Genomic DNA, 13,230 nt, shown 5'->3' with positions numbered 1-13,230 from the left:
AAGAACAGAGTAGGGACAAAGAGCATGAGAAGAAGATTAACATTAAACAGGGATGAGAGGTGGGAGGGAAAGGGAGAGAGAAGGGAAATTGCATGTAAATGGAAGGAGACCCTCAGGGGTATACAAAATTACATACAAGAGGAAGTGAGAGGAAAGGGGGAAAAATATAAGGGGGAGAAATGAATTACAGTAGAGGGGGTAGAGAGAGAAGAGGGGAGGGGAGGGGGAGGGGGGATAGTAGAGGATAGGAAAGGCAGCAGAATACAACAGACACTAGTATGGCAATATGTAAATCAATGGATGTGCAACTGATGTGATTCTGCAATCTGTATACGGGATAAAAATGGGAGTTCATATCCCACTTGAATCAAAGTGTGAAATATGATATATCAAGAACTATGTAATGTTTTGAACAACCAACAATAAAAATTAATTAAAATAAAATAAAATAAAATAAAATAAACCCATATAAGTATCTGAAAAAAAAAAAGATGAAATGAAAAAAAAAGTGAAAACTGGCAAAATGAGGAACTACACTAAAGGAATAGTTAATCAAAGGAGAAACTAATTCAAATTAAAAACTAGTAATGAACCCAAATGACCAGGAATATAAATCATATCTCAATAATAACCTTGAACATTAATGGCCTAAAGTCATCAATCAAAAGAAACAAACTGGCAGACTGGATTAAAAAACAAGACCTAACAACATGCTATCTCCAAAAGACTCACCTCATAGGCAAACACATCCACAGACCAAAGGTGAAAGGATGGGAAAAAACATATCACTCACATGGATCCTGTAAATCAGCAGGGGTTTCTATCCTCAAATTAGATAAAGTAGACTTCAAGCCAAAGTTAATCAGAAGGGACAAAGAAGGCCATTTCATGCTGCGTGAGGGAATTATAGGTCTATAATATATAACAACCGTACATATTTATGCCCCAAACAATAGAGCATCTACATACATCAAACCCTTTTCAATTTCAAGAATCAAACAGACCACAGCACAATAATACTGGGTAACTTTAGCATGCCTCTATCACCACTGGATAGATCCTGCAATAACTACATAAAGCTAAGTAAAAAATACATTGACCCAGCAGCTCAGGAGGCTAAGACAGGAGGATCGAGAGTTCAAAGCTAGCCTTAACAATAGGGAGGCGCTAAGCAACTCAGTGAGACCCTGTCTCTAAATAAAATACAAAATGGGGCAAGGGATGTGGCTCAGTGGCCAAGTGCCCCTGAATTCAATCCCTGGTACAAAAAAAAAACCAAACAAACCAATTGATAATTTAGACTTAACAGACATATATAGAATATTTCATCCATTAATGACTGAATACATATTCTTCTCAGTAGCACACAGATCCTTCTCTAATATAGAACATGTTATGTAAGCTATCCCATAAGTTGGCATACAATTGTAATATTACTTTAGTATATTTTCAGCATCTGTAGGGTTATTTTGATAGCTCCCTCTCCACTGATGTTAATTTTTGTGTTCTTGCTTTTTCTTGAATATACTGGTTTATGTTTTATCAACTTTTAGCTGTATTATTTCTTCTCTATTTCATATATTTCTGCTCCTACTCTTATTTTTTCTTTCCTACTACATAATTTGAAAATAATTTGTTATTCTACCTTCTTTCTAATACAAGTACTTTAAGTTATAAATGTTCATCTGAGTACTGTTCCATCCCAGAGATCCTGATATTTTAAGCTTTGATTATCACTTAGTTCAAAGCACTTTTTAATTACTTTTCTTATGCTTTCTTCCTTGACCTCTGAGATAAGCATGCCACTTAATTTTGAAATAGTTGACATGTGGGGTGAGGTGTATATCTATATATCTTAAGGTTTAATAAATCATTCAGGAAATACAGTTTGCATGATTTCAAATTAAAAACAACTTGTAGAAATGCTTTCTATATTGATTGTACTGGTTGCATACAAGTCAAAATTGATCAAATTGCATACTTAAAATATGTACATTTTATTGTACTTTAATTTTATCTCAATAAAGCTATAGGGAAAAAAAAAGAGAGGCTAAGGAGAATTACAAGTTTGGGGTCAGCCTCAGCACTTAGCAAGACCCTAAGCAACATAGGGAGACCCCATATCAAAATAAAAAATAAAAAAATAAAAAAAGGCCTGAAGGTATAGCTCAGTGGTGAAGTGTCCCTGGGTTTCAATTTCTGTACCAAAATAAAAGCATTCTACAGTTTAGCTGGCTGAGTTGGTGCATGCCTGTAAGCCCAGCTATTTGGGAGGCTGGGGCAAGACGATCACAAGTTCAAGGCCAGCTCCTGCAATTCATTGAGACTCTGATTCAAAACATGTTTTTATTAAAAAAGAAATAAACATTCTACATTTTTTAAATAGGTGCATTATAATTTTACATATTAGTGGGATTTGTCATTAAAAAAAAAAAGAAGTCAAATGAACATTTTAAAAAGATACCTGTGTTAAAAACAAATAGAAGATTTTGTCTCTACAAAGGATAGGATGTGAAGCAACTCTTAAGAGAAAGTTTTCTAAACCAATCCGTCGTCTTTCCACAAAATCCGGATCCATGTTGTCAGCAGAGAGTTTATGCCAAACAAATTCTGCCTAGGTAAATAAAACAATCATTAAGAAGAGTCTCAATGTATAGTACTTTTAACTACTGCCATCTTGCTTCTTACCCGTTTTTCTGGTAGAGGTGGCACAACAATATGTGGATAGTAAACTAAAAGGTAGTTTCTCAACAACTCAAACTCACTATATCTCCTCCACAGTGAGTCTGTTAGGACACTCTGACCACCAGCATGTTCAACTGACCTTAAAGGAATCAAAAAACATTTTTATTACTTTATAAAAATACATACACATAAACAAAACATCCTCTAAAAAGTATACCTCTAAGTACTATTTGCTTCTATTTCCTAACTGCTTTTCAACCAGGCATTGAGTAAAGAACTTTCATGTATTTTTTCACTAATTTATTCAACCTGGTGAAACAGGGATTTACTATCCTCATTCTACAGATGAGGAAGCAGCTGCACATATGTGCTCTGCTTATAATCACAAGGATCTGTGGGTAGAGCACTCAGATCAACCTGATACCAAGCCCTTACTCCTAAGCACTTTATTTCCTATTATAGAAAAATGATTTGAACCTAATAATTGTATTAGGAATATTCTGAAAGCCTCAATCTATCTCATATTGGTTTTACAGTATGATAAAAGTCAGGCTCAGCTAGCTAGTCTATTAAGAAGAAAGTAATTTTAACTTCACTATTGCCCAATGAGATGACAACATTCACAACAAAGACTAAGACCCACAAAACCTCAATTCAGGTTATAAATGAATTAAATGAATCTGAGTATCAAGAGATATGCACAAGAGTAAAATATTAATTAGCTGTGAAAGTGTGCAGAAGAGAAGTTATAAAAATTCATCAATTCTCATCTTCAATTATAATTATAAAGAGCTCGCGGAAAATGCCATGTCTCATCTATACACAGTTCAACTTATATTTGGGAGAAAGGGTAAAATTATATAAAGGACATTTTAAAGTATTTTGACTATTGAAAAGTCTCCCAATGCAAGCACTGTTATAAACCATCAATCTTTTAAACCTTCTTATTTTCTTTTTTTAAAAATTTTTTTGAAAAATTCCTATTGCAGAACTAAACTGAAATTATTAATAGTTCACTCTTACATTTCCATAACAAACAGAAAAATTCATGAGCCAAAAAAAAAAAAAAAGGGAGAAGCTTATAAAACTAAATATAGACCTCAGCATTAACAGCTGAACAGAAAAAGGAATTAAAACGCTTTAATTAAAAAATCATGAGTGGAAGATAAAGTGTGTAGAAACTGAAAATTTACAAACTATTTAAAACCTGGAATCGCTGACTGTTCGGAAACTACGCAGATGGATTATGGGTGTTGGTGAACAGCAGAAAGGGATTATGGATGAATCTGCATTGTTCTAGCTGCTCCCCATGCCACCCGTCTCCGAGGAAAGCCTGACTTTGATTAAATACTGAGCCAGGTTAATGCTGGCAGCAGATCCAGTGACAGTAACCTGCCTATCAGTGGATCCTTCCACTGGGTTCACAATTTTGATCTGTGCCAGACATCTGACGGATCTCATTGATTTTGGTGCCTTGACACCAGATTATGCAGCCAGTCAAGTCGTTTGCAATGGTGAGTTCATGAGAAGTAGTCTGAGCAGATGAATCCAAACCTGCACTGAATCCAGTATTACCATGCGTCATAGGAAAATGAGACTGTTACATTGCCAACTGGTGCAGCTTGGTCAAATCTGGCTGTGGAATGGAATACTGTCCTTGAAGGGTATAGGCCTCTAGAGGTGGTCCCTCTAGGTCAGGGTTGAGGAACATGGGCAGGGTGGTGTGAAGAAAGCTCGTACTGTGGCTGCCTGTGCTATACCTGTCCTGACCTCCTGAAAAGATGACTGGAGAACTTGATGGCTTGGGCAGGTATGGGATGGTAACACCCTTCAGGGTAGGGACTCCAAAATGACCACACAGACCTGTTTGACACACTCAATGATAGATTGCAGAATGCCAGCAATAGTGATGGCCCACTCAGTTGAATTGGGGAGCATATCCCCTGCCACCTGGATTTGAACCCCTGTAATCTCTCATATTTTCTTAATCTTGCAGCCACCATTACCAATAAGAGAGCCACACTAGCAGGGACCACCAGCTTCAGAGTGACTAGGTCTACTGGCAACTGTGCTATTGGTCATAGAGCTGCTAATGTCCTCTTCCAGTTTGTCAATGATCATCGCAAAGGCTATGAAGATGGGTCCAGCCAAAGTGATAATTCTCTTGGGGACAATTCCCTTCTAAGAGATTGATGCATGTACCACTCTCCTTGAGCATCTTCTCAACTGATTCTCCTTTCTTTCTGATGATACTGCTAACTTCCTTTCCATGCATAAGTAGGCAAATGGTGAAAGTGACATTTAATCCACTTTCAATCACATCGGTGTCCATGTCGAGCAGTGTTATGGGGAGCTGGACTTCGAGTGGTCAAGTCTTTCGTCACTGGTGGGGGTGAAAGCCAAAAACTGGTGGGCCGGGGTGTAGGAGTAAGAGGAGGAAAGAGGAAGGGGGGGGGGGCGGTGGCAGAGGGCACAGGCTGCAGCTGCTCCGGCTGCTGCTTCTGCTGGTCTGAAGACCTTCTCATTTTCTAATTACTTGCTTGACAATAATTCATTTGTCCTCCAAGAAATACACATATGCCACAATGTGCATAAAGACCCAGAGGCTACATCAGTTTCAGAAATAAGTAAAATTTGAAAACATATTTATCTCACTCTATGCTCAGAAAAATAGTTATTAAGTTTTTGGTTTTGTCTTTTTGAGACAGGGTCTTGCTATGTTGCCCAGGAGAACCTCGAATTCCTGGACCCAAAGCAATCTTCCTGCCTCAGCCTCCTGAATAGCTGGGACTACAGGTATATACCACCACATCTGGCAATAGTTGCTTGCTTTTATTATTTATATATTAAGTTTACCACTAAAGCTATTTAATTATGCATTAATAAAAAGGAAACAAAATATGAAATACAAAAGTGTACAAATGGCTTCTGTGGAAAAATATGGAACTATTAAAGCAAAACTCATCTTAAAGAGTTGACCTAAGCATTAGCTATAACAAACGACCATTCTAATCCAGGAAGCCAGGTAGGGTGGCACAGGCCTATAATTCCAGTGAATTCAGGAGATTGAAGCAGAGGGATCACAAGGTCAATGCCAGCCTGAGAAACTTAGTGAGACCTGCCTCAAAACAATTAAAAAAGTCCTGGGATATACAGCTCAGAGGTAGAGTGCTTGCCCAGCTTAAAGAAGGCCATAGGTCATCCCCAGCACACACACACACACACACACAAAAAAAAAACCACACCAGAAACAAATCCCCCCCCCCACAAAACACAAGATAAAACAACAAAAAATTAATACAAACAGATTTCTAACCCTAGCTGAAGAAATATTTGGGTTAATCTCAAGTTTCAAATTAGCTACCAACAAAACCTACATCTTACACTGGGCACAATGGTGCATGTCTGTAATCCCAGGGATTCCGGAAGCTAAGGCAGGAGGACTGCAAGTTCCAGGCCAGTCTCAAAAATATAGTAAGGCCCTAAGCAACTTAGTGAGACCCTGTCTCAAAAATAAAACTAAGCCAGGCGCGGGGCACATCTGTAATTCCAGCAGCTTGGGAGGCTGAACAGAAGGATCGCAAGTTTAAAGCAAGCCTCAGCAAAAAGTAGGGCACTAAGCAACCCAGTGAGACCCTGTCTGTAAATAAAATACAAAATCGGGCTGGGGATGTGGCTCAGTGAATGGTCAAGTACCCTCTGAGTTCAATCCCTGGCACCCCTCCCCCCAAAAAAGCTGGGGATATAGCTCAATGGGAAATCATTCCTGGGTTCAATATCTTGCTAATAAATAAAGCCTATAACCACCAGCACACCTACAAGGCAGGTAGAAAACCTGCATAACAAAAAAGAAAAAAAAAAAAGGAACCAAGTGTGGTGTATGTCTGTGATCCCAGCAACTTGGGAGGCTTAGACAGGAGGATTGCAAGTCTAAGACCAGCCTTGGCAACTTAGTGAGACCCTAATAAGAGCTTAGCGAGACTCTGTCTCAAAAAATAAAAATTTTTTAAAAAGGGGTGGGGGTTGGGGATATGGCTCAGTGGTTAAGTGCCCCTGGGTTCAATCCCCAGTACCTCCCCCAATAATGGTCATTTAAAGAAGGATCTATTCAGTGCAAAATGCCAAAACATAGGTAGGACTTCAGTGGACCCCCCAAACTACCCCATTTATCCAATCATGGAATGATTATTCAATAATACCTAAACTATCTGTACATCTCCTATACCATCAAGGCCTTAGGTTCAATCCTCAGCACCCCCCCCCAAAAAAAAACCAAATCTTCCTATGAACAGGAACACACACAAAAACTTCAAAGGGAAAAAGGGAATTAAAAACCAGTGACTTTATCCTTACACAATCTTATTCCACCAAACTTTAAACTAAAGCAACCAGAAAAAAAGCTTTCTATCTAAACTTAAGTCTAATTCTCATCACCAACCTTGTTTCAATGAGGTAAGCAGTATATGTTTCTTGCATGTTCATGGCATTTCTTCCAGTTCGCTTTTCAGCCTCTGAAACACTGATTTCTATCTTCTTTAATCCAAAATTATTTTCTGTCATCTGGACAAAATGGAACAAAAAAACTTTGAGATGTTATTGAGAAGCCCACAGCTAATTTAATAAAACTCATCACTGGGGGCTGGGGATACAGCTCAGTTGGTCGAGTGCTCGCCTGACATGCGCAAGGCCCTGGGTTCAATCCCCAGAACCACAAAACAAACAAACAAACAAAACAAAAAATCACTGGTACATATTTCTAGATAATTTGTTATATTACTTAAGTTGTTAGGGATTGCTAAATGACAGCATCAAATGACAAGTACTTTTTATCAACATATTATAATACATTAACTTTTTCAGAGGTATCTAAACGGGAACCATACATTTATTAAAATTCAGAAATTTCCTTTAACTGGCCCAAAATAAGTCTATATACAAAAGTGTAAGAAAACATCTTAAAGACATATACAGAAGATTCTAGGAAGATAGTAGAGCTGGAAGCACCAGGAAACTATCTTCCCATCTAGACAACAAATACACTGGAAGACTGTGATATAAATATTTGGGAACTCTGTAGTCTGAAGAAAGCTTACAACTTCCAGAGGAAGGCTTGGATAACAAAGTATAGTTAATTAAGATCAATTTCAGGTCTGTGCACATTGGTAGTGACCCAATCTCGAGATTGGAGAAGACCAAAGAATTTAGCTACAACTAAATTCAATAAAGACTCTGCACTGAATCATTTAATCCTGAAGAACATTATACATTATGAGTATTATCTAATCCTCAGACTCTAGAGACACAAATAGAGTCTGAGGATTAGATAATACTCATTTATGGATGTTTTTTTCCTGATTTTGAAGGTAGTGTTATGGTAAGGTAGGAGAATGTCTTTGTCCCTGAAATACATAAGCAGATGAGAATAGGCAACATTCATGTTGGCAACCTGATTTCAAATAGTTCAGCAAAAAAGGTTCTTTGTACTGTACTTACTCATAAATTTGAGATTTTTAAAAAAAATTTGAAATGGTTATAAATAATATAAATAACTTTGTTACAGTTATGTATTGGGGAGGAAAAAGGACACATACCTGCCAAATTACTGCTGAGGATAAAACAAAAGAAATTATGGTCTATAAAGGAAAACCCCAAAATAGAAACCAAGTAAGAAAGTATAAAATATGACAGAACAAAAACAAAATAAAGTCAGTTAGGATTTAAAACATAACCCAAGGTCAGGCACCTGTAATCCCAGCAGTTTAGGAGGTTAAGGCGGGGGATCACAAATGCAAAGCCAGCCTCAGCAAAAGCAAGGTGCTAAGCAACTCAGTGAGACCCTGAATCTCTAAACAATATATGAAATAGGGCTGGGATGTGGCTCAATGGTTGAGTGCCCCTAAATTCAATCCCCAGTATACACACACATATCCCCCAAAAAACACAACCCAAAGCATAAAAATTATAAAGTCACTAGGGATGTGACTCAATAACAGTGCTTGTCTTGCCAGAATTTGAATACCATCATTGCTACACATTAGCTGTGTTAACTCTGGGCAAATTATCAAACCTCTCTCTGCCTCAGTTTCCTCATCTGTAAAATGAAAACAACAGCACCTAAAATGAACTGAATGTTATGTCTCTCAAAACTCCTATGCTGAAATCCTAACCCTCAAAATAATGGTATTAAGAAGTAAGGTCTTTGGGATTTTATTATGGCAGTACAAACAAAGACAGTACCTAACTCAACAGTCACTGAGAACATTTAATGAATCTATGTATGAAAAGAGTTTTGAAAGTTGCCTGGCATGCAGCTCCATATTACCAATTAGCCAATATTTGCTTAAGTTTTTCTATCTTTTTTTTGGGGGGGTGGAGGGGGTACACGGGCACTTGAACACAGAGCTACATCCCTAGTCCTTTTTCCTTTTGAGACAGGTTCTCACTAGGTTACTGAGGGTCTTGCTAAATTGCCAAGGCAGGTCTCAAACTTGTGACCCTCCTGCCACAGCCTCCCAAGGCCCTGGGATTATAGGTATGTGTCATCATACTGTTAGACCAGGACGCAAGAAAAGACCACTGACTCCAATTCAAATCAAATTAAAGCAAGCTTATTATTTCAACCGGCCGGGCTGCCTCTCTCTCCCAAAAACGGTGGGAATAAGACAGCAACCCTACCTTTCCTACAGCCCAGCTTTATAGCCCAGAAAGTTACACAAAAGGGGGGTTACAGATAACAGAACTCTGACAAGCATCACACTAATGGTAGTTTACATTTTTTGCTGGCCCCAACATCAGAATTTATGAGGACCATTAGAGCCTCAGAGAGGGTCGTTGTCTGGCCAGGGAAGGCCAATATTTATGAGGTGTCACTAAAGTTTCAGAGTGGGCTGCTATCTGGTCAGAGAGCCAGACATGGGTGAGTTCAAGGCATGGGCAGGCATTCCAAGCAGGTTCAGAATTTGCAGTAATTTATAGTAAAGCCGAAATTATCTTTTCATGGCTTTGTGGCGAGATGCCCAATTTTAAGAAAAGATCAGGTTGGGTCTATCAATACCTGGTAAGTTTAAGTTTGTCTGATAATAAAAATAAATACAAGCTCAATATACAAAACCTGAAAATTGTAGTAAATATTTAAATAAACAGAGCTGGGTATGGTGGCACACACCTATAATCCCAGCTATTTGGAAGGCTGAGCAGATCACAAGTTTGAGGCCAGCCTGGGCAACTAAACAAGGCCCTGTCTCAAATAAAAAATACAAAGGGCTGAGAATGTAGCTCAGTGATAGTTCATCCCTGTGTTTAGTCCCTGGCACCATAAAAAAAAAAAAAAAAAAAAAAAAAAGAAAAGAAAAAACCCAAAACAAAATTGAGTCACCTTCAAAAACATCGGAAAATCATCACTGAGCTAGAAAATAACTTTTAAAAAATTTCTTGAGCTCGACATGGTGGCACCCACCTATAATCCCAGCAGCTTGGGAGGCTGAAGCAGGAGGATCACAAGTTCAAAGCCAGCCTCAGCAACTTAGCAAGGTCCTAAGCAACTAAATGAGATCTTATCTGAAAATGAAAGAAAAAACAGGAAAAAAAAAAGAAAGAAAGAACTGTGGATGTGGATCAGTAATTAAACACCCCTGAAATCAACCCCTGGTAGAAAAAAAATAATAAATTCAATAAAATAAAAATTTCCTGAGTATGATTTAATCATCTGCTGCTTAGCTTGCTTAACTGATATATTCTATAACTTGCATGTGAGCTTTCTGTTACTTAAAAGAAGAAAAGGGGGGCTGGGGTTGTGGCTCATTGGTATTGCACTTGCCTCAAATGTGTGAGGCACTGGGTTCCATTCTCAGCATCACATATAAATAAAAAAAAACCATGAAGGTCCATCAACAACTGATATAAATAAAAATTTTTTTAAAAAAGGAAAGGTTTCTGGGGCTGGGGATATAGCTCAGTTGGTAGAGTGTCCACCTTACATGCACAAGGCCCTAGATTCAATCCCAGCACTACCAAAAAAAAAAAAAAGAGGAAATGTTTCTTTTAGTTCACAGTTTTGGAAGTTCTAGTCCCTGTAGCAAGGCAGCACATCATGAGTGAAAGTGCACAAAGGAACAAAACTGCGTAATAGCAGCAAGGAAGCAAAGAGAAAGAAGAGGGCTAAGGTCTCTTAGCCTTAGTCTCATATCCCCTTCAAGGGCATGTCCTTAATGACTCAACTTTATTTCACTAGGCCCCATCTCCACCAGCTGCCAGTAGTGCCACAGGTTGGGGAACAAGCATTTAACACATAACCCCAAAAATGTTGGGTCCAAACTACAGCACTATGCCTATAAATTTTCTCCCCTCTTTTTGTATTATCCTCACCCTCATAATACCTCAAACCTATTTATAGTTCTGGTCTACTCAGTTCTCTGCTGTCAGTCAGAGAAGGTGCTAATTGTGCACTGGAATTTTTAAGTACTCTGCTCCATGAGCACTTGCAGGCTTAAAAAATTCACTTACAAATTCCTCAGGCAATGGTTCTCCTCTGGCAAATTCCATAAGCCCCACCCTGCCTCTTAACTGTCAATTCAATGGAATCTTCCAGTCTGGAGGAGTAGTCTCCTATTCCCTTGCTCTTTCCAATCCCTTCTGCTAGGGCTAATTACTACTTTCTTAGAGATTTGATTCCCCTCTCATTTTTTCCATTTTCCAAGTGATTTTAAGTAAAACTGACTATACTTTCAAAAATAAATGTACTCTTCCTCACAGGGAAATGTACAAAAGGAAATGACAGGAGATTTCTAATTAAACAATGGAAAAGAAAAGGATTTAAGACTCACACAAGGAAAAGAATACAGAAAAAGCCACAGCAGAGTTTCAAGAATGATGATTGCTGAGACAGAAGACCAGAAGTCTCATGACTCCTAGGCAGTGTTCCACCACCCTTTGGAACACGGTGATTGTCCAATCTGCAAAATCAAAAATAAGGCTGATACAGCAAACTTCTGGCCACTGAACACTCAGATAGATCAACACATCTTCTATAGCCTCTATTTCCTTCTCTAAATTGCAACTTAAGCATAACTACACTAAAAACCTTAAAACACAGTACTGGAACAACTTACAAGACTAATTTAAAGTTTCCTTCCTTCCCATCTTCCTTCCCTCTGTCCTTCTTTCCTTTTTAAAGAAACAAAATGGCTTAAAGGAAAGAGCACTAATTTAATTCCAGTCAAGCTACTAACAAGTTTCTAACTTTGGCCAAACTTCTCTCTGAACTTTTGATCCTCACTTTACTATATTTTGGGGGTAATTTTGAGAATTTAGTGGAAAGTAGAGCCCCACTCTACAGAACCCTCATAAATAAAAAATCCAACTTCCCTTTCTACTCAGCCCACAGTCCTATCAATAACAATAGCCCAAGGCTATAAAGCTATTGAAATTTATCTCAACTAGAGATATATTAAATGGAATAGAGGATGAAAAAGAGTTTAGATAACCCTTAAAGTTTCTGGTTTTTTGAAGGGGGGATTGAATAAATGAGTGTTTAAACAGATAATATAAAATTTCTGTCCAAATGTCTTATGGTTTGTTTTTTTATTCTTCCCTCTACATACTACGGATTGAACACAGGGGCACTTTACCACTGAGCTACATCCCCAGTCTTTTTTTACTTTTTGAGACAGAATCTTGCTAAGTTGCTGGGGCTAGCCTCAAATTTGCGATCCTCCGTCCTCAGACTCTGGAGTGGCTTAATGATATGTACCACTATGCCCATCTGGCTTGTACTTCTTTATGAATCACTAAATTAAAGAGCTATTTTAGGAACCCCCATAAGTTAGGGTCACCAATGGATGGCTTCTTGTTACATATATTTTCAAACATTTTTTAAAAATGTCAGGAAATAATACATAAGTACAATGTCTTTTATAGGATAGCATCTCTGTACTTTCAAAAATAAACAGTTTTATTTAATTAATAAAAAAAAAATGCATGGGCTAGGGCTGGGGATCAGTGTAGAGCACTCACCTAGCAAGTGTGAGGCACTGGGTTCGATTCTCATCACCACATAAAAATAAAATAATAAAATATAAAGATATTGTGCCCATCTATAACTCAAAAAAATTTTTAAAAAATGTATTATTAAAGTTTTTTATTTTGGGGGGGTACCAGGGATTAAATTCAGGAGCACTCAACCACTAAGCCACACCCCCTGTCTTATTTTTTATATTTATTTATAGACAGAGTCTCACTGAGTTGTTCAAGGCTTCACTTTTTGCTATGGCTGGCTCTGAACTCCCAATCCTCCTGTCTCAGCCTCTGGAGCTGTTGGAGCGTCACCACCGTGTCCGGCTAAGTTATTTATTTTTAGTGTATTAATTTTTATTGACACATACTATTTGTACATATTTATGAGGTACCACGTGGTGTTTAGATTCAGATATACATTGGTTATATCACTTTTAGTTCTCAGGGGGTTTTGTTTTGTGGTATGGGGGATTGAATCCAGGGATGCTATGCCACTGAGGTACACCCCCAGCCCTTTGTGTTTTTTATTTGAGA

At 38.0% G+C, this 13,230-nt stretch overlaps 1 protein-coding gene and 1 pseudogene across 1 annotated transcript in view; both read right to left on the bottom strand.

The window, feature by feature from the left end:
- The window catches only part of Snx4 (sorting nexin 4), a 62,613-nt gene that overhangs the window by 44,366 nt on the left and 5,017 nt on the right, over positions 1-13,230 (bottom strand). Inside the window, exons 2-4 of the mRNA XM_076867514.1 lie at positions 7,124-7,245; positions 2,689-2,824; positions 2,465-2,614 (exon numbers count right to left, since the gene is read on the bottom strand). Of these exons, the coding sequence (XP_076723629.1) occupies positions 2,465-2,614; positions 2,689-2,824; positions 7,124-7,245 (408 nt within the window). The remainder of the gene's footprint in view (positions 1-2,464; positions 2,615-2,688; positions 2,825-7,123; positions 7,246-13,230) is intronic.
- Positions 3,810-5,236, bottom strand: LOC143408413 (poly(rC)-binding protein 2 pseudogene; annotated as a pseudogene).

This window comes from Callospermophilus lateralis, chromosome 10 (assembly GCF_048772815.1).
Source record: "Callospermophilus lateralis isolate mCalLat2 chromosome 10, mCalLat2.hap1, whole genome shotgun sequence".
In the NCBI taxonomy this organism is placed as follows: domain Eukaryota; kingdom Metazoa; phylum Chordata; class Mammalia; order Rodentia; family Sciuridae; genus Callospermophilus; species Callospermophilus lateralis.
Note: the sequence above shows the minus strand (reverse complement) of the source record. Positions and strands in the feature narration are given on the sequence as shown.